Raw genomic sequence first — 22185 nt, 5'->3', positions numbered from 1 at the left:
TTTTTCCATTGTCTTTCCTAGGAAATTAAACCCTTTAATTCTTACCTACCCTCTACATAATGGTTATTGAGTACTCCACAATATATTAAGTCTAGATGTTATGGTACATGCATACACTTTCAGGCTGTTGATTACCCACTGTCACCAATACACATAAATGGAAAAAAGCTATGAAACTGTATAGGGCTGTATATATACTTGTCTCAGCTTCATTAGAGCAGGAAATTGCTGTGATTTCCAGCAGGTTACGTAAGTAATGTCCAGACTGTTCAAAAAAAACTATGAACAGAGTAAAGTACAAGACTGTTTTGAGGAGACTTTCTACGGTGTACTTTAAAACATAGTAAAATTTCATTCACAAAACTTAGTTACATGGGTACTTTGTTTTATAGTGCATTATAGTCTAGGAAGTCTCATTAAAACACTCGCTTTTTTTTTTTTGTTAGGGTGGTTTGAGTACAGACTATTGCTGGGGCAGGGAAGGAGATTATTCTAACTTCAGAGGACACCAGAAAAATTGCTGGATATAATTTAAGATTAGTGTTTTCTCTTTCATAGAAAGAACGTACATACTGGGACATGAGTACAGTTACAGCAAGTCTAGGTGTGCTAACAAAACAGGACACATTCAAGTACAATAAGATTTTTTTTTTTGCTTGAAATTAGAAACAAACTACATGAGATTAAAGCATTAAAATCATATTTCTCAATCTGAATAAATGTTAAAAAAAAATCAAAAGAAATGCAGAAGTGCTAGCTCACATTTTTTTACCATGTTACAAAAGCAATTGGTACCCATGTCCATAAAGGCAGCAACAAAGAATGCTGCTTGTCTACAGAATAGTACTACTGCAAATTGGACTGCGTTTCAATGCTACTTGTAAAAACACCAGCTTTCAGAAGTTGGTATCTGTACAAAATTGCAGCTTATTTGTCTTCACTTCTGTCCCTTCAAAGTCTTTGTTTTACACAGTAATGCTAAAACGCCCAGTTCTGTTATCCTGAGTCAACATATTGCCACTTTCTTTTTTGGTAGGTTGAGCTCCATAGTGTCAACACCTCACACATCCGCTTTAATACAGTCTCTTTCTGCAGAAATGGGCAAGTATAACTTCCTCCAAAAAAAAAGTTTGAACAGTTATGATATTAGAATGGCAGGACTTGCTTTCTGAAAGGAATTCAGTTGTGCTGCAATGTATTAGATTCTATAGGTGGAGCAGAGTCATATAGTGTATCTGTATCGTGTGTAGGCTCTCCAGCAAGCGTACAGGGATTCGACAGTGTTCCAGCACCACAGTCACAGAAAAACCTACAAAGAAAGAGAGCTCTTTAGTTTCTACTTCACTCGCCTTGTCGGAATCGCTCAACATACGCCTTCGAAACATACCTATCGTGTCTAATGAATTCTACATCATGTCCTTGATGGCACTTCTTAATGCAGTTCACACATATGGCATTACGGTCTGTGGTGTTGCAGGTGTGACATCTGAAGTAAAATACACAACATTAGACATGAATCAAAAAACTGATGAGCTGAGTGAAGCGCTCGGGGGGGGCGTGGGGGCAGAACGGCACCAAAGGAAGGGTGTGTGCAACACTAAAACTTGAGAGTTTCACGTGAACTTGGATTTCACGGCATGCTTTTGGTTGCTTGTTTTGAAAAAGCAGTTCTGCCGGACTTAGGCTGAGGTTCACAGCAACACTACACTTTCCTCAAGCCCACAGTCAGTTCAAGACAATGGGAACTTGTTTAATCCTCTTCCATTGCAGTTGAGGACAAGCGCACGTTTGTGTGTTAACAGAACATACGGCAGCCGTTCCAGGCGTCTTGCTAGAACAGGAACTGTGATTATTTTAAAACTTTACTGTAGGGGACAGAAAAGAACTTGTTACCTGTAGAAGTCATGCATCGGATAGCTGGTGTAACTGGATATCTTGTATAAACACTGGCCTCTGCTGACAGCTTTCTCTATGGCATCTTGATTGTTCATTATTTTGTTATCTGTTGGGGGGGGAAGCCAAGAACTAATCAAACCTGGATCAATGACCTTTTTTTTTTTTTATAGCAGAGCTCCCCCAGCCCCCTGTCCCTTTTAAGAGCTAAACCTATTAGGAACAGTTAGTTCTATGCCTGCGTCTTAGTTTGGGCATTTAAGCATATCAAACCCTCCATGCCAGATTACGAGGCAGGTGGCCAGACAGCACAGTGCACTCCCCAGACCAGAAAGACTCCTCCTCTTTGCCCGCGTTGCATGAAGTCCCCGATAAGCCTTCATTTAAATGCTCAGTGTGAACTGGTTTGTGAATAAACGGTTAGAGAAACAAGCCTTCCCACCAGGCTTACATTTTCTGTTGAGAAGTCTGAAAACCAAACGTTTGAAAGCCTCTCATCTACCGTAAGGAGTTTTACGCCTCCCTCAGAAAGCAGAAAAGCATGGCTTTTCCCCCAGGCGGGTTTCAGAATAAGGCACTTTCCCAACACAACGGAAGTGGGAATTGGGTCTGACCACCTTCAGCATTTAAAAGACGTGTCCAAGGCACAGCGGATTTGATAAGCCTTCCTGTTACTCAGCTGCTGGATCTTCTGCCACGTCCCAAAGTGCACCTCAAACTAGTTTTGCCCGCTCCCAGCAGCATCCCGGCACCGACTGATGCAGTCAGTGAGCCCAGGGCCTGTGAAGCAGGGAGCCAGAGCTTGCGTTTTAAGTGGTGTAAAGAATAAACGGGAAAAGGCATAACAAGTACAGCCAAGCAGGGAAAAATTCTGCAAAACTGAACCTTTTTCTTCTCGAATAACCTCCCAGAGCTGTCTGGCATTCAAACCATCACTCCAGTTTCCTCCAAGAGGATCCTGTCTCACACACAGGTCCTCACTATACATGGGAGCTTTATGTATATAAACTGTTCTTATTTTCTGAAAAAAAGCCATTTGGGATTGTGAATATTCATGCCTTTAGATCCTAAAAGCCAAGCGAGGCGTGTTTCTTTACTAGACACTTGTTTTCAGATATGTGACAAAAGACTTTCCACGATACTAACTTAGAATTGGAATTTGAGATGGGCCAAAGACCAGTAACCAGTTCGGGAACAATTTTGAGCCAGAAGAGCTAATAGCAGAGTTTTAATATGATAGGAAAACCTTAAGTTACCTTTGAAAGTGTCTGGCTGTCTAAAAATCTGAGATAGTTTAGCTTAGCTTATTACCTTCAGCTGAAACTCCTAGTTACAAATCAGCTTAAGGTGGTACCAAATCTGAGCCAAAAATGGAAAAAACAGTACAATAAACCCAAACCCCAGCACCAAATAAAAAAAAAAAAAAGCAAAGTGAACAAACACACCCAACGAGGGCTCAGGCTCACCTTTCATCGTGACGTTGACACCAGATGCTAGAAATAAACCTCCGAAGCGGTTGTTGAAAATCTGATTGCCTTCTAATGTTGCAGTTGCGTGGTTTGTTATCTCAATACCTTTAGTGGGTCAGGGGAACAAAGAAGAGAAAAGAAAGTGGGAAAGTTAAATCCTTAGACATGGCGCATTTGTACCTCTCATCGTCTGTAGTTTGTTTGGTTTTTTGGTTGGTTTTTTTTTTTTAACCCATCATAAGCTCATGGGATAAAAAGGAAAATGACACGGCTAGATATTGCAGTGCAATTTTCTATAAAACTGAGGTTCAAATATTTCTGTTGAATCCCTTCAAAGAGCTACAGCTGGCACGCACGGCTTCTGGCAGCAACAATACACTACTCGTTTATCTGATAATCAAATGGTACCGGGATCGTGTATTTTCAAGGGGGATATGATTTTCGGGTGCTTAAAGCTGTCATCTTCACATGGATTTAAACATTCTTGTGCACATATCTTACCCTTTTAAAAATATCTTTTTTAAAAAGTTTTCAAGATGGGCACCTAAAATTCATTTCTTTAAATCTTAGCTTTTATCAGTAACCCGTCTCTTCCAAGTCATTTGTCCAGGACTGCTCTTGACAGCAACCTATCCTTCCCCCCCACCACACTGAAACAACACCTTTAGAGGCTCTTCTCAGAAAACTTGCTTCTTCTGAAAGAAAGATGGGAGAAAACTCAAGAATGCAATTTTAGTTGAAATGGAATGGGAATGCAAGATGTATGGAACTGCGATCATTAAACAGTAAATTGCACAAAAATCACTATTAAACATTCTTCATCTCTTTTGGAGTAAGAAGTGCTCATTTTAATAATTTTTCAAGTTTGTGGAGTGAGAAAGTTGCACTTGAGATGCAATTCAAATCTCTTTAAAATGTATATTTGCTCTGTTACTGAGGTTTTAAAGCAGTGATAAAATATTCAAACCAGCATCCAGCAGATCAACTATAGATATGTCCTAGACACCTTTATCCACTACTTCTAAAATGAGCTAATGAAGAAGTATTTCACAGGAAAATGAGAAGGCAGCACGTGTGTTGTTTCTCAACAGGCCACTAATACCAGAGAACGCGGTAAAGATATTCTGGCTACAATTCCGAACTCTCAAATGATTTCTAGAATGCGCTGACGGACATCCCAACCTCTGTTAAAGTGTCTAAATACCGTGGGGTAAAGAAACTCAGAGTTAGCTTCGTGAAGAGCGCTAACACTTCAAAATTTGCTTTAAACAACACAAACCTGCAGCAAATCCGTCGAATATTCGATTTTTCCTTAGCACAGGGTGGCTGTTGGTGCTGATCAGAACACCGGCTTGAGCGTTCCTGAAGATATCGTTCTCTTCCAGAAGCCCTACGGCAGACCAACAAATGTGACGTTTGAGCTTGTGAATGCTTCCTTTCCTGTAACCATCCTGGGAAATATTTTCACAAGATCCCACGTATCGTTATCCTGCTAATTCCTTTCATTTGGGGAACACCCACCAATAGCCATCTAAGTGTATTTTTTTCAGTACACAGAATAGAATCTGGGATTGTATGCACCGTTAGAGAAAAACTCCATTTTATTTCTGAGGAAACACTCTGCCTTTTCAACTTTCCAAGTTTTTCCTAACCTCTTTCTGTTCCTGTCTTCTAAAACAAGCAGCCTGACAAAGCAAAACTTTACTTGCATTTTTGTTACTGCAGGACGGGATTGTTTTAAAATGTTTAAGTTAAAATTAAAGCTCATTTACAGCAAGCGATTGCCTACCAAGTACCAGAAGCTGGTATCAGGACACGCAACAGTTCAGGGATTTCAGAGGAGGACCACTTCTAAGTTCACAAGTATACAAGAGATTCCTTAAAGATCTTATTTTCGCCCCCTGAATCATTGACACTGGCAGAACCTGAGCTGTTCAGACGCGTGATTTTGGCTACACGACTGGAATTCACCACTGTCTTTCAGTCAAACGGCAAAGCTTACAAAAGCAGATGGGATAAAAGGACTGTCCTGAGCAGCAATGCAATAGTTGTCTTGGATGAGATTAATTACCTCTCTGCCTCCCACAGATTTCAGTATTACTGATGTAATTAAGGCTAAAAAAGCATCAGTGTATGTTCGTTATAACTATTTTATTACTTCAGAAGACAAGGGCTAGGTTTCTAAAGAGCGCTTTAAAAAGGACACAGCTTCATCTGAAATTAAACCCTTATCCAGAATATTCAGTATATGCCAGTAAGGGAAAAAAACTACCTCTTCCCCCATTAAATATACAGATGCCTCCATCTCTTCCATCATGGATTTTATTTCTTCTTAGTGTAGGATTACTGTCTGTTTTAATCCATACACCAGCCATTGCATTATCGAAAATTTCATTGTCTTCTATAAATCCAAGCCCTAAAATTGAAGGAAGGGTGGAAAAAAATAAAATCAAAAAGGGCAATAAACAGGAAGAGATAATAATGCAGAACATAAACAATTCTGGATGAACGTGAAAAACAAACCTACCAGAATTATAGACAAGAATACCACCATTCTGACCACCCCAGATCTTGTTGCGTCTAATTTTGGGGTTGCTTCCAGTTCTAGAGAGAAACGTAAGCAAAGAAGCCATTTAAAACAGTTTACTATCTCCCAAGGCCACCCAAACACACCTCTACACAAGTGCCCCACAGATCTCACTGCTTAAAAATCTTACTAAAATACAGTTATTTCCATACATGCAAACATATTTTAGCTTTACAGACTTCAAAGGCCACGCGTTCTAGTCAATATCCAGGCTCTATTGCTAATAACTTTCGTATAATCTGAAGCAGAGGAAATTCAGACATATTTGATTTCAAAAAAGTTATTTTTAGAAAAAAAAAATGACGAGAACAGTTAAAAAGACACAAAAGAGCACAAAACAAAGTATGTCTGTTTTGACATATAATCAGAATACATTTTACCTTATCTGAACCCCTGAGTACATGTGATTATAGATGTCATTGTCTTCTAACACGCCATGTCCATTGTCATAAAAGTAAACTCCAACCTAACACATCGAGAGTTAAATTATTAGTTCCAAAGTAACGAAGTATAAAAATACAGAAGAACTTTCTTCTCTACGGCCCCCTTGTAACCACTGAGCAAAACTCACTTGTTTCCCGCTGTGTATTCTGTTTCTCCTCAGGACTGGAGTGCTCCCTGTTGTCACCCAGACTCCAGCCAAAGTATTGCTGTAAACTTCGTTTTCTTCAATCACACCTTGTCCTTTTTCATGCTAAATACAAGACAATTGAAGAGTTGAGAAAACCGTCTAACTGCCAATACTGTTTTTCTGGCTGTACCCATCCCTCCTCACTGTGGCTTCTTTACTGTAGCAAAGTAATTCTTTGCTATTTCAGTACATATTTTCACTCTTTTTTTTTTTTTAAGGAACAGTACATCATGATTTTGAATGTTTGCCATGAAAGGAAGAAGGCTCTGCATGTAAGATCATTATATTTCAAGGCTCTGCAGTAGTATTTGCAGATCTCTGCTAGCTGTTGGTACAAGAGGGACCACCCCGGCGCCACGCGACCAGATGAACGCTCTGGCACCTGGCACTTGAACCTACACCCTGTCCTGTCCACCACTGACAAGAGACCGGCACGGCTCAAGGTAACGATCTTTACCCCGTGTTTGCACTTAGAAGTAAAGCAACAGTATCCTTGGTCAGGGTAAGCTGTTCTGGTTAGATTTACAGAATGACCCCATGAAGCTGCACGCTGGCAGCATCAGCTGAACCTTAGGTGACTTTTGGCAGAAAGATAACGCAAATATTTCGCAAAACTCAATATTGCTTAAGGGAACCTGACAGCTCTTTCTGTTCAATTAGCAGAGCCCTTGCACACGCTGGTAACTGCGCTTTATTCCTCACTTTTACAATACACGACGGTACAGCAATTGCTATGTATATCATCCTGAAGGAAAAAAAAACAACAAACAAAAACAAACCCAAAAACTTTCTGAGGTTAGCGGTAAACACATTACACTCCAAAAAAGTTGAACAGATTTCCGATTTATTTTTTTTTAAATAACGACAAACTACTATGATAACTAAACCTTTAAAAAGCTCTTAACCAAGAAATGATGAAATTCTGTCATCTACCCCATTTTAATTTTTTTTACTCTGCAATAGAAATAATTCAGTGACATTCGTAAGAGCCTTCATCTTTTAAACATCAGCACCAGCTTCAGTCTATCATAATTAAACTAGTTTATAATATAAGAAATTCAGTAATTGTAAGTACAATCAAACGTTTTACATAGGGTACCCTTTTCAAACATTTATATGGACAGAAAACAGGTTTGTATACCTGTTTGTAGGTAATACTTACTACGTAAATTCCACCATGTTGACCATCATGAATCTTGTTGTGTCGAACTATGGGGCAGCTGTTTGTTCGAATCTGTATTCCTGCTAACGCGTTACCTGTTAACAAAAGTGTTACTTAATACAACTCACTTGTTTTTCCTCAGAATTCAAGACGCAATAAGCACATTAGCTTACCATAAATGTCATTTCCTTCAATAAGGCCTCTTCCATCACCAAAGATATAAACACCACCTTGATTCCCATTAAAAATTGCATTGCCCCTAAGAAACGAAAGCATATGAAATTTTCACATTATGAAATGATTATAATACACTGTATAATACTATACATGTATGTAGTGTCTGGGACTGTACGATATTCAGATTTAAAAATAGAGAATTCATGTTCTGTTGTTCTGAGAAACACATATTTCCAAGTATACACGCAAGTTAAAAATGCAGTTCAGCCAAACACAGACAGCAATTTCATTTTTACATATTCCAGGAGTATTTATAGTTCATTATGAACAAATTAAATAAAATTGCAGTTTTCCCATCCCCATTGAGCCTCCTCTTCTAAGTAGTAAAATATCAATGAGGAAAACGATACCTTATTGTTGGGTCACTGTTTGAGGTAATCCAAACACCTGCAAAATTGTTTGCATAGATTTTGTTCTCTATGAATTGTCCTCTTCCTTTTTCATGAACATAGATTCCTCCAGTCTGGCCGTGATGGATTTCGCACCGAACTACCGTAGGATTGGCATACGCTTTCACTTCAAAACCCGCTATCCTGTTTCTATGTATGTTGCAGCTTTCAAAGTAGCCCTTAAGACACAAAACATGCGGTTTCCTGTAAAAGTCCTTTTTAAAGTGAAGGTTATTCCCTTCCCTCCCTCCCCTCTAAATACAATCCTGATTTAAAAGGAAACAGTACCAAAACCGAGAATATGTAAGTAGTTATAGAGCTAATTAAAACAGCTACTGCCACTATATTTTTTTTTCCCCTCCAAATAAAATACTGTTTCAAAGACACTGTTTGTATTGCTATTTATTACTATCCACGGAATACCAAGAAAAAATGGCAACTCTGGATATAGCAGCTGGAAGAGGACCGAGTATCAGGTTTCCTTAATAGCTCCTAAGGGGCCATAAAGCCCACAGGTCCAATATAAAAAGGACAGCGCTATGGAGAAGACTACCTACTTATTTTCAGACCCAGAACCATATATATTCAGTAAGAATATGATTTATTTAGGAAGAAGCATCCAAAATTTCTTTGGAATAACTATAACTGGTCAGAATAAATACATCTGGATGTGGGAGATGAGTAATTTTTCCAGGGCAGGGACTGGTTCGAGTGGCCAACTGGTAAACTCCCCCCCCCCCTTTTTTTTTTTTTTTTAAATGGTGTACATTTCTGTTTAGACACTGCATTAGTTGTAGTAGGCCTACAACAAAACTGTATTTGAACTAATGCTTTATAAACAGCAGACCAACGGAGAAGGGAAAAATAAAGAGAGATTCCACGAAGCCAGTCCCAGCATGCTCCTCCTCCTGCTATAAGCACTCGCATAGCAGAGGGTGAACTGGTCCACCCCAAAATTCATCTGGCAAAACGGCTGTTTTCTGCCCGATGATTTCTCTGATTGTAGCTCATTCCAGGGCCACGCAAATTAACTGTGTGATTCCTTTCAGAGCGTTTTTCTGACACGGTTTTAGAACGTTTTGATACTAAAATTCAACCTATTCTTTGAGGTGAACTTTAATGGCGTTATATGCCCGTTTTTCCCAGCTAAAAGAACAGAGACCAAACAACTGAAAAAGAGGAAGCGTCCCTTACTAGAAATGGTAGACAACCACCAAGTGATGTGTTTTAATTTGTGGATGGCTTGGCTACAAGCTCTTGAAAGCTCTAACCCAGACTATCTCCAGCGGGCAGCTACAGAGGGCAAGACTAAAACCAGAGCAGGTGACATTCAGAGCAGTACTGACAGAGCCAGCCAAAATCACAGTCCCTTACATCCAAAAAACACATGGTTGAAAGAGAACGTGAACCAATCTTTCTTTTCTCCTAGATGTCTGTGTGTCTGTGCTCTGCAAAGCCATCTATAGTATAAACAACCCGTATGACTCCAGCTATAGTTTTAGCAGTAAAAGTCCTCGTCATGCAAAAGACTACCTATATACATGTCATCAGTTGATTGAAACGGTAAAACATCTGACGCAAAAGGAAAGCGGCCCGGCTTTCACGGATCTTTGTCACCCTCATAGGCACCTCGTCCAAATACCATTTTTCCTGTAGTCGCCTAAATTAGTTATTTAGTCTCGCTAATTGTGAGACTTGTTTTATTTGCAAACTCACTGCGTTGATTAACTATTCTCCAAAAAAGTACTATCGGCATGCACAGCTTGGCCCCCCAGGCCCCTCTGGGTGACAAATAAGTCAAATGGAAAAATCCTACTTTCTGTAAATATGCAGAATGTATTTTTTTCAAGGATTTAGGATGAGATTTTTTTCAAAGGGAGTCAAGATGTTTTCAGAGTTCTCAAGGAAAGAGCACACTAACAGCCAGGGGAATCTAAAGGAGATCTCCTCAGAAATACACCTTTGTGCCAACAGACAGTCTTTGGGGCTTCTTATCCCAAGACAACCCACTTTTTTTTTTCCTCCTCATTTTCACTTAAAATGAAGCCCTCGGATAAACTTAGGTAAGACGACAGTTTGTTATAAAGTAAAGCTTAATCCTCTTAATGGAATAGGCAATTTCAATTAAAATATTGCTATCCATGGCCTGGTATCTTTTTAATTGCTTTACACATTATCTTCCCTTTGGGCGCCAAATACATTGCAACTACAGCAACACGATGCAGGAAAAGAGGTATTTCAGATGCGCTTCATTGCAGCCGTTTCAGATGCCATCTAAAAGTCACAAACAAGCAGAGCCTTTATCATGTGGTAAGTGGTATCTTCCCAAGCTTCAGCAAGTACTGTTACTTAATAGTAAGGAAATTTTGGTACAAATCCTCTTGGTTCTTGAAAACAATGCCATATACTGTGTAACTTTTAAACTTGCTTGGAAATTAGGTGAAAGAGAAGGCTCTTGGAGACACAAGGATGCCTCCTTGTGTCCCAGTGTATCTACATAACATGCAACTTCAGAGAGGAACAGAAGAGGTACCCGATTAATTGTACTCTGCCCACTATGTTCTAGAATACCATAACATCACTTGACAGCAGAGTACAAGTGTCATTTCTTCAAAGAGTAGAAAATGGAGCCTTCAAAATGATTACTCTTCTACCTTCTTAAAAAAAGCAGGACCACTGATTCAGAAGAAACTGTGAATTCGCTGTAAGCCTCTATGAAGCAAGTGCTCTTCAAAAGGGGGAGAAGAGAAAAAAAATATCTGTATCTCAAATTCCTTTATAAGGCTTTCTGCTCGTTACAATCCTGTAAGATTTGATATTCATAACGAGAAACTGCATTAAAAAGTGCAGTCTGCCTCAAGCAGAGTGAGTTTAAGCTGAACTGCTGACTTTGAGCTACTGTAGTTAAACCCAGTATATTTTTCCACTTGTTGAGACTACGTCTGAACACCACCGGTGTGAGTAATTATTAAACTGAATTCAGTTAAACCAACAGAATTGCTGTTTGTCAGAAACACCTGCTCTTCCACAGTCCTGAGCGACTTCCTCGTTCCCAGACTGCCCATTTCCTATGCCATTCTCTGCTGAAACCAACAATTTCTTTGGCTCAAATTCCCCCCTTAGGGAGAAGGCCTAAACTTCTCTCAGCCTTTAAGATGCCCCAAGGTAATCCCTGGTATCTTTTCTAGGCAGCACAGCCTCTCCCCTTCAAAAGGTATTGTTGTGCCTTTGAACTATATCCTCTCGAAGATGTCTTCCCTTTTATTTATTTTATTTTTAAAGTGATGAAGTTCACATACGGGTTCAGGCAACATTATCCTCCTGGAAAGCTCACAAGTATTTTGTTAACAAGGAAAACAACAAGGAAATTGCGTTTCTAAGTATGGAGTTAAATGACCTATTATCCGTAGGGCTCACTAATGCTGCTTGCAAACCCAAAGCTTACTGTCAGCTCCAGGTATAACCAGTAACACCACTAGGAACAGCCTGTTCCTTTCTTACCCCTTCTGTCTAACAGCACAACACGGGCTGCCCAACCTGCAGCTCTTAAGCCCCGTCCAGCTGTCGGGCAGCTCAAGCCCAGATCCTTTATGGAGACTCTGCCAGGTCACTAGTAAGGTCAGGAAGGTCAATACTCCTCCTCTGCACAGAGGGATGGCAAGTGTTATGTTGCCTCTACCTCCTTCTAAGAATGATTTGCAAGCGCGCTGGGTATTTCACTTGTGTTTGTGGTGGTTTCTGGTTGTAATTCATCAACTAGCAGTGTAAGAACCTGGAGGACGCAGCACCTCGCAGTGCCAGGATTGCTTAGCAGGAAAAAAGAGGCCACTGTGATTAATAAGGAAGAAGGAATAAGGGATGCACGTGGGGAAAAAAAGTAATATTATAACCTTACACAAAGACACCAAGCGTAAGGAGACTCAAAATACCTTAGCAGTAGCTTTCTGCTTGAAAAACACTGAATATTAAAAAGTAGCTCTGTACACTAAATTTATTTGAAATACCAGGCAAAGCATTAGCTGCGGGCACAAGATGACAGCTACAGTGACAGAAAGTGTGGGCAAGAACACACCGCTGCAGCCTGGTAAGATGTGAGCAGAGAAAGTAACCACCACCAGACACCACCACAGTAATGGTAACGTTGAGGTTTCCACACACGACTTGGTGTACAGAAAAAGCTGGTGAGATGACAAAGGAGGGGTCCTGCGCAGCTGGACAAGCTCAGAAGACTTTTTACATCAAGTCTAACTCAGTAATTGATTTTTTTTTTTTTTTCTTTCTGCATTTTACCTAGTCTAACAAATAGTGCTTTGAAATGCAGTTAAAACTTGTAGCTGATGGGATTTTGTTCATTGCTTTTCTTCTCAGAGGATTTTTTTCCCCGTGTATTTCTAAAAAGGGCCTTTTTTATTTCTTTCTTTGTCTCAAAGATCATAACATTACAGAAACACAGAGGTATTTCATGTTATTATTTGGACAATAGAGGTATTTAAAAAAAAATAAATAGTTGTGCAAACTTTTAACACTTCCTAAATATTTACTGACACTTGTACTCCCAACAGGGCAAGAAAAAAACCAAACAAACAGGAGACCAAGACAGAAAGAAATTAACTGCTAAAGAGTATCTGACTCTGTATCAACTTAATTAAGGCGCAATAATAAGTCTGAGTGACAGCATAAAAGCTACATTTATAAAAAATCGCCTTCCAAAGCCTGGAATAGTCTTCATTTGGGAGTTGGTGGATTTTATAAAAATCCAAATGCGGCACAAAGAAAGCCACATTCAAGACGCAAAACAAACCCTTTATTTTTAGTGCATAGGAAAAACTTGCTTATTGCAGCAAAAGGCCAAATGAGTTTTTATTATAGCCTGTATAGAGATTGGCATAAGCTTAGTTTATATTTTTTGGACTTTATATGCACACTTCTTTAAAATTATCTGATTTGTAGTATTTAAAAGACTGAGCCGTCAACTAGTCACAATCACCCAACTTAGACACATGCTACTATAATTTGCTTTCATCAAAAAGAAGAAAAAAAAAAACCAAGCAACAGTGATGTATTTCTCATTTGAGAGAAAAGAAAATGAAGACTTTTATGCCTAGATCCCAGCTTTAAACTACAAAATTATGCTTATTCTTACAGTAAATCAGAAGTTATCTGTTGCCTGCAAACAGCTACTAACTACAATTTATGAAAAAGGTCTGGTAACTCATCTCAGGCGACTGGCAAGAGAGGTCTGCATAAGGCAGAGGGCTGCCAATGCCATGCTGCATTTTTAATGCCTGCTTGTTAAACGTTTGGCAGATGCGCTAAGGCAAATGTCAGAATATCGCCAGTTTAGAAATACGAGGTTAAGTTTCTACAAGTATCAAAACACAAAGAACAGTCCGAGAGCACGAAACTGAAAAACAAAGCACTCTTGAACCTCTCAGAGCCAGCACTCCAGCACAGAAACCCACGGGAAAAGAACGTGTAGGGTAGGAATTCAGCACTGGAATGTACTTATCCCACTCCACAGAAAAAGAAAAAAAATACACGGACAGAAATAACAGAAGGGAAGCGAGAAAAGTGAACATAGAAAATCCGTTAATTTGTTTAGGTATGTAGGATTTGTATCTGAAAGATACCATGTCATTTAAAGAGTACGTACATCTTGCCAATGGTGTCATTACATCAACTCTATCACTAGCACGATCCAGAACAGAGAATGCTGCCAGAAGACTTTGAGATGGAAAGGGGAGGGGGGGGAAATCTTTCAAAGAAGTTTATGACTAGGAAAGATTTCAATAATATTTGCAGCTGAGAAATATTATTCACGTGTTCTCTTTAATATGCTTGTGCTTCCTTTAAACAAAAAAAGAAAAAAATCATTTCTATTCCATTTTGCTTGTGATATCACACTGATCACAGCATCAGAACAGGCATTCCACCAGTAAGAAAACAGATCAAATACACTTTTATTTCAAATGAATCAAGTGAATTCAGTCTGGCTTTTTAATTTTTTAAATATTTCGGTACCATATATTTAACATTTCTATTTCAGTACTTAAACGAGAAACAGCTCCTACCCAGACTTGCCAACTAACTACAACTCAAGCCTACCTACAGACATCACCCCTCCAGGAGTTGGTGAAGCACTCCTTTACCAGCTTTTCTATAACTGAAATTACTTTGTTACATGTTTCCAAGCCTGTTTAAGTTTTGGAAGGATGTATGGATACAGGCATTCAGCAAAGCCGATCAGGAGTGCTTATACAGTACGTTAATATAGCTTGAATGCCGCAATGGCAGTGTCCAAACAATGAGATGATATATAAAACGAAGATGTAACATCTTCAGTTTGCCAGCACTCTTTGCAAAATGGCCAAACAACTGCGTTTCTAGAGAGTATCAAATGATGTAAAGAAATCGGTCAGAAGACTGCTAGAAGGACATTCTCCTGGGCTGGTATAATCTTGCCCAACATAGAACAAATACGCTCCTTAGGATAGAACTAAGAGAGTGGAGAAGAGACACCTAACGGAGCAGAATCCCACCACGTCTGACCTTCCACTGGTAAGATTTTATGTGAGCAGCAAAAGCAACAGCACTCTGTGCCCTGTTTACCTTCCACTGAGACCAGGAAATTGCAAATCAAACATCTACAATTAGTGGTGCATTGCTCCTCTCCCCTGCCTCCCCAGCAACTTGGGTGGAAAGGAGAAAGGCCTCGCTAGTTCCTATCCACAGCCGATTTTCTGTTAATGCTATTTCCAGACTAGCAACACACATCAAGAACCTGACCAGATTTGGGTTAGAACTAAAGCAATAGAACAAGTACTCACAAGGGAAGAAAGCTACCCTATCAAAAGGAAGAGAGATCCACAATTTAGTAAGCCTAGGAACACCCAGTCAGGGATCAAAATACTGATCTGCAAAACCCAGCTCCTTCTCTTCTTCCTCTTACCCAGGATAAAACTACATTTGTTTTCCTGAAAGCTTGTTATGTTATGTATTAGCTATAATTGCATTATATAACTGCATTAAGCATTCATCAAAACTATGGAAATTTATTTCCCCAAAGAAATGTCTTATTATGAGATTATGATTTTATTCAATAGGCATCCGAGACCTAGCCAATGGTTCCCCAACACATAACACAGTGCAGAAAATTCTCATGTAGAAGTTCAGTAGGAAAGCTAAAGCAATTTAGTACCTGAATTAATAAATATTTTATTTAGGAATAAGGTTACTTTAAAAATGGTGGACTATAGTTTCCTTGGAGCAAGCATCAAATGAGTCTAAGTTAAAAATGAATGTCTACTGTAGTTAGATCTCTGAACATACTCAGTTCAGGGAGGGCGGGGAGGTGGATGACAGCAAGCTGAAATACATGAGGGACATGGAACGAACAGTGGGTCCAAAGGTCAGACGATAAAGTGAGAAAACTGAAATGAGAAAACAGAGGTCCAGTCTACACCCAAGCTATGTCTGCAAAAGTGTGACTTGGGAGTCATCCTTCTCAGCTAGTCAAAGCCATTAATGTCTAGTGCTTGCATTTTTACAAGTATTTTTTACAAGTATTATTTGTCTGTCTTGGGGACTAAAGAAGATCTACCAGCAAAACTACTACTTAGATGATAAGAGACACTTACTTGCAAAGAACATCCATGGATATAACACACCAGGTCTAACTATGGTCTTGCCAAAGAACAGGCTTAGCATATATTTAGCCATAGCGAGGCAAGAAGCATGTCAGGTAGTAAGGCTAGGAACAAGATGGACGGAAGGAAATAAGCACTGGTATCCCAGAGTACAGGAAACATGCACTGGTTTGCCTGACCTCGTTCTTCAGCAGCATTCTGAAATCAAGTCTGTTACAGTGAGGTTTTTATTACAGCAGCAACACAGCAGCAGAGAAGAGGTTCCAATTTATCTACAGCACCTTTAAAACTGCAACCTCCAAAGCAACTGACGAGATATTTTATTATTCTTTATTAACAAAGTTAAGGCAATCTATGCCCTGCAGTATCCAATGCCTACAGCAAGATAACCAAATTCTGTGGTATCCTTGTGAAAGCAAGAGGGAATCTGAAATCATGTTGATTTTGAACATTACATTTGATCCGAAAGTGAGTAGTATTAACACCAGCATTCCTTATTTAGTTTGACATTTAGTTCACCATACTCTGATCACGTTTTGTACTTTTATGTGTGTAATTTTCAAAGAATAGTTTGGGCTGGAAGGGACCTTTAAAGGTCATCAGTCCAAACCTCCCTGCAATGAACAGGGACATCTTCGACTAGATCAGGTTGCTCAGAGCCCCATCCAACTGACCTTGAAGGTTTCCGGGGATGGGGCATCTACCACCTCTCTGGGTAACCTGGGCCAGTGTTTCACCACCCTCACAGTAAAGAATTTCTTCCTTCTATCAAGTCTAAATCTACCCTCTTTTAGTTTAAAACCATCATCCCTTGTCCTATTGCAACAGGCCCTGCTAAAAAGTTTGTCCTCAACTTTCTTATAAACCCCCTTTATGTACTGAAAGGCCGCAATAAGGTCTCCCTGGAATCTTCTCTTCTCCAGGATGAACAACCCCAACTCTCTCGGTCTTTCTTCACAGGAGAGGTGTTCCATCTCTCTCATCATTTTTGTGACCCTCCTCTGGACCCACTCCAACAGGTCCATGTCATTCCTGTGCTGAGAGCTCCAGAGCCAGACACAGTACTCCAGGTGGGGTCTCACCAGAGTAGAGGAGAGGGGCAGAATCACCTCCCTTGACCTGCTGGCCACGCTGCTTTTGATGCAGCCCAGGATGTTATTGGCTTCCTAGGTTGCAAACGTGCATTGCTGGCTGATGTCCAATTTTTTGTCCAACAGTACCCCCAAGTCCTTGTCTGCAGGGCTGCTTTCAATCCCTTCATCCCCCAGTCCATACTGATACCAGGGGTTGCTCTGACCCAGGTGCAGGACCCTGCACTTGGCCTTGTTGAATCTTATGAGGTTCACCTCCCTTTTCTGGCTGACGTACCTGTAGAAGCCCTTCTTATTATTCTTTGCGTCCCTTGCCAAGTTCAGCTCTAGCTGTGTCTTCGCCTTCCTGACCCCATCCCATCACAACCGGGCAAGCGTCCCTATACTATTCCCAGGATACCTGTCCCCGCTTCCACTGCCTGTGGACTTCCTTCTTGCCCTTTAGTTTGACCAGCAGGTCTTGACTCAGCCATGCCAGTCTCTTGCCCTCCTTTCCTGATTTCTTACACCTGGAGATCGAGAGCTCTTGCCCTCTACAGAAAACATCCTTAAGGATCTGCCATTTAAGAGTGACTAGAAGAAAAATGGTCATTTTGCCAGCTGAGTTGGGGGAATTGGGACTGTCATTCAAGCAGGAAAAACAATGATGTGGCACTGTTTGGAAGACATGCAGAACACTATGCTAAAACAAATCAGCAAATAATAATCTTTTATTTCACTGGCAAAAATCCATTCTGTTATTTCAAGGGCTATGCAAACTCACTACTCAATACACTTTACGTGTATGTGGAAGCTACCCCCTTTGCGCCACAGAAACAAACATTTTTGTGAAAGAAGGCCTGAATTCTGAAACAAAATTCTGTGTTAAAATTCCATGACTAACTCCATACTAGAAAAGTCCTCTTCCAAAAGAAGTTGGACATATCCTGTTTCAGAGATTTAACATTAAAATAAGACTAACTAAGTCTCCACAGAGCATTTTATTTCATTTTTAAATCTTCCAGCACCTTATTTTTTGTTGTTTCAAAGGAAGAAGAATGAGGCGATAGTGTAAATGTAAGCCTACCATTTACAACCTATTTCAAGAGGTATTTTGTCACTGCAACATAATTCAATGTAACAGCTTGCCAATCAACTGCAAAAAGCTTGCTTAAACCTCTTCCAGCTAAAACTGTCTTTAAAGTGAAGTTGCCCACTGAAGGTCAAGAGAAGAACAGTAAGCATATTTTAAAATATCTGTTGACATGAAAAGCACCTTTTTTTAAACGTTTCTTCAATGACAGGCAAAATTTGAAGACTTTAGCTAATCAACATCTATATTTCTTTCTTCAAAAGAAAACATATACGTTACCATGCCATGGTCAAAAGTGAAAACGCCAACATCACGTCCATGGTGAATGTGATTCCGTCTGATAATGGGATTTCCATGGTTTTTAACCCAAATCCCTGCTAATGCATTATTGGAGATCTCATTGTCCTCATATATTCCCTGGGAAATAAAAACGTAAATTAAGACAGGAATCAAGAACCGTAAAACGATTTTATCAAAGTAAAGATATTGATATCAAAAAATACCTGTGCATGGTCTGTAATATAGAGTCCAACATTTTCACAGTCGCTGATGTTACAGTGTTTAATAGTAGGACAAGCTCCCTGGCCACTAACGCATACTGCAGAGCCAACTGGAAGAAAACAGTACGGTTACCATAGCTTCAAAGCATAGTGTATTTATAAATAGTCTGGCAGTGCTTTTGCAAGAAAAGTTAGTGTGAACTGGTATTTAAAAAAAAAAAAAAAAAAGATTTGGCATGCACAGTGCCAAAGTATTGCAAGCCACAGGCAGAAAAACACTAATGTCATCATTTTGCAGATGCAAAAAACCGAGGTAGGAGCTGCTTTAAAATCACTCTGCCAAGGTTACGCAGCTGTGTATGACTGCCAGAATAGACAATCGTTTATATAATAATTCATGCTTATGGAAGTTCTCACTCATTTATTTCCCTACATTAGGCCCACTGTATACTGACTGTTCCCAAGACAAAGGACAACCAAAACATAATAAAGTTCTATGCTAATTACTGCCTTATTTTACTTCCCTTTAAACTTTCATAACCCAGTACTTCAAAGAGCCCAAACAACTAATAATTTTGTAGCGTACAAAGACACGCTGTCTAACTAAAGATGTGCAGGAGACAGACAGCACAGTCTTGAGTACAGAACTACACATTAGAACCCAACAGGTCTCTTCCCAGCTGAATTACAAAGCTCCTTGCTGCAGCTCCTCAGATGATTTCAGCTACCATACCATTACTCAGACAACAAATGAGGCAGGCAACTAGGACTCAAACTTCTCAGGACTTCCCCAGATCAGTTCAATTCCCTGAACTCCATGAAGTATGAAAATATGAAATTCTGCAGCCACTAAAAGTCAACAACAGATTCACAGCGATTTCAGAAATGTAGACCTCATCTCAGGGTATCTGGCCTACATAACACACACCTTCCCTGCAATTAAACCTCGCTCAATAAGCAAGCCAGTACATGCTCTATTAGTAAGCTTCCCTATTACCTTCCAGCATAGTACCACAAAGACTACACTTTAATAATTCATAAACTCATTTACAGAGCTTTTTTTAAAAAAATAAATTGTTTTGATTGTCTCATCTGACCTTATGAATAATACAGGTTATAATAATTCCCTGAATTAATTCCTGCCTCAATTCTAGTAGCAGGAACTTCAGCACATATCTTTTAAAAACACATCTAATTTCGATTTGAATATTTCCAACAACTGAGAAACCACCATAAAGCTTTGTTAGCTGGTTACAGAGTTGTTACCCTGTTAATTTACACTTTAATTGCTCATCTGAACTCCTGCAGGTTTAGCACCCAGTTACTGGTTCTCGTTATGCCTCTCTATGCCATACCCAATGCATGCGTGTATTTAGTGCAAGCAATTTACTCCTTCCGCCTTCTCCTTGATAAAGTAACAAATTGCAGTCAGTATGTTTTTCATTACAACTGAATTTTTCTGCTTTATCTTCTAGGACTTTTCTCCGAACCGTTTCTAAATTTTCAACGTGTTGCTATGGACACCAGGAAAAAGCCCTTTATTCTGAAGAAGGACTAAGCAAAGGCTGAATACAGTCTCTCTACTTCCGCTCAATATCCCCACAAGTATAACTAAGGATCACATCAGTTCTTTGGGCCACTAGACTACACGAGGGCTCATATTTAGCTGTCTAACCCCAAAGACTCTTAACGTTTTTCCCAGGAATCCAGCTTCTCTGAAGAGAGGTTTGTCACTTAAAACTAGGAACAAACGCAAGCTGCGTATATAATTTCACATTTGTCCACACTAACGTGAATATTGTTTGGGAGCCCACCTTCCAAAAAGGGCATAGCAACCCATCCTCCTGGCTATTTATAATACCTGAAGTCTTCACTGTCATTCAAGTCTCATCAATATGCATTTTATTTCTTCTGTGCAAGTCATTGATAAAGTGGCTTGAAGTAATCTTTGAAACAGACACAAAAGAGCCATTCATAATAACCCTCAAAGTTCTTTTTCATCTATTTAATGTGTGCTCTGGTAATTCTGTAAAATTCTACTGTTTTAAGGCACTGTATGTTGAAGTCAAATATTTTTCAAAGATCTATGTAATTATACCAGGACTTCTTTTAGTCAACGTCATCAAAAATGCTAGCGGTGTGATGCAACCATTACAACTTTCTGTAAATACACACTAATTTGCTTCAGTCATAACATTTTAAATTCTTCATTGACCAAACCCCCACTTTTACTATCTCATTATTCTACCCCGGATCGATTGGCGGTACTACTTCATCCTGTTTACTCCCCCCCACGCTGCCTGCCCCCAGGGACATAATACACCATTCTCACCCAGGGTTCAAGTTACTGTTGATAAATAATAGGAGCCAGAAGATTTCTTGGCCAGTTCTTTTGAAACTCCTGCATGATTTTAGGATGTCTATTTTTACAGCTGTTTAACCTCATCCACGGTTACTGTCAAGAGTGGAACGTATTTCATTATCCCTCTAGGGTATGAGCACATTTATCATTCCTGCCTATTCTCATTAAATATGGAACAAAAATTACACAACACATTGCCATTCAAATTCTTCCATTCTGTGATGGATCAGCATCACTGCTAAAACTCCCTTTGCTCCCCAAGACACAAGCACTGTCTCTTCTAGTCAGATGTTATGCCTTGCCTTGTTTATCAAGTTCCTTTTGGCGGGTAGGGGTATATTTTGTTGGGGTGTTTGTATTTTGGGGAGGGTCTGGTGTCCCCCTGCAGTTTCCTGCAATTCCTAGTTTCCTATTTATATTAATTGCTAATAGTGTCTCATTTCTTGTATCTCATAATTGCTTTCACTCCCCCTTTCTCTACCTCTTTTGGTGACACTGAGGAACCGTGGATTTTTGGGAAGCCAGTGTGATGTTCCAAATGATGTACACATCTTGCTTATTTAAATGAAAGCAATCTTTATTTTGACTCACTTCACTGGACTTCATTATTGATTGTGTGAAATCGGTCCTTTTAGAGTTCCAAGCACAAATATTACTGGTTTAGGCTTTAATTTTTTTACTCAGAACATAATGATTGCACACACTTAAGCAATACTTTAAAAAGTCACATTGCCATCCACTACCTCTGCATTAGTCCTCACCTTGGTAGATAAAAGATTTCCTCTACAATGGATGCAATGGAACCTCTAGACTCAGGATCTCGCCACTTAAGCTTTATTTAAAAAATATTTCAAAGATGCTTTGAACTGGCAGCAAGAGAACTCCAGCTTAAATCACTTGCACTTACATAGCTCCCATCTTTACATATGACATACATTAAGAACTTTACATGTGACATAATGTAGAAATATGCTTTAATGCAATTAGGAAATCTACAGAGAGAGTAACAAGCATGTGCTAAGAAAGAGATTTTGAATGGTTATGGATCAATATTTCAGAGATGTCACTGACTTGGAAACAGTAAATGTCTTTTCTGGCAGACTGCCCTTTTTTTTTTTCCTCTTCCCCCCCCCCCCCAGTACTTCC

At 39.6% G+C, this 22185-nt stretch overlaps 1 protein-coding gene across 3 annotated transcripts in view; it reads right to left on the bottom strand.

Moving 5' to 3' along the window:
• Positions 1 to 6: 6 nt before the first annotated feature.
• Positions 7 to 22185, bottom strand: part of FBXO11 (F-box protein 11) — a 78119-nt gene continuing 55940 nt past the window's right edge. For 2 of the 3 annotated variants that reach the window (XM_063328119.1, XM_063328120.1), the window contains exons 10-23: positions 18681 to 18787; positions 18457 to 18594; positions 8330 to 8547; positions 7916 to 8001; positions 7743 to 7837; positions 6521 to 6643; positions 6330 to 6415; positions 5890 to 5966; positions 5635 to 5778; positions 4642 to 4752; positions 3360 to 3467; positions 1894 to 2002; positions 1388 to 1486; positions 8 to 1309 (exon numbers count right to left, since the gene is read on the bottom strand). In XM_063328119.1, coding sequence (XP_063184189.1) covers positions 1180 to 1309; positions 1388 to 1486; positions 1894 to 2002; positions 3360 to 3467; positions 4642 to 4752; positions 5635 to 5778; positions 5890 to 5966; positions 6330 to 6415; positions 6521 to 6643; positions 7743 to 7837; positions 7916 to 8001; positions 8330 to 8547; positions 18457 to 18594; positions 18681 to 18787 — 1631 coding nt within the window. In that variant the 3' untranslated portion in view covers positions 8 to 1179. Of the gene's footprint in view, positions 1310 to 1387; positions 1487 to 1893; positions 2003 to 3359; positions 3468 to 4641; positions 4753 to 5634; positions 5779 to 5889; positions 5967 to 6329; positions 6416 to 6520; positions 6644 to 7742; positions 7838 to 7915; positions 8002 to 8329; positions 8548 to 18456; positions 18595 to 18680; positions 18788 to 22185 lie in introns of all 3 variants that reach the window. The other variant, XM_063328118.1, reaches the window with a different exon arrangement.

This window comes from Chroicocephalus ridibundus, chromosome 3 (genome assembly GCF_963924245.1).
Source record: "Chroicocephalus ridibundus chromosome 3, bChrRid1.1, whole genome shotgun sequence".
NCBI lineage: Eukaryota > Metazoa > Chordata > Aves > Charadriiformes > Laridae > Chroicocephalus > Chroicocephalus ridibundus.
This window is presented reverse-complemented; position numbering and strand designations above follow the sequence as displayed.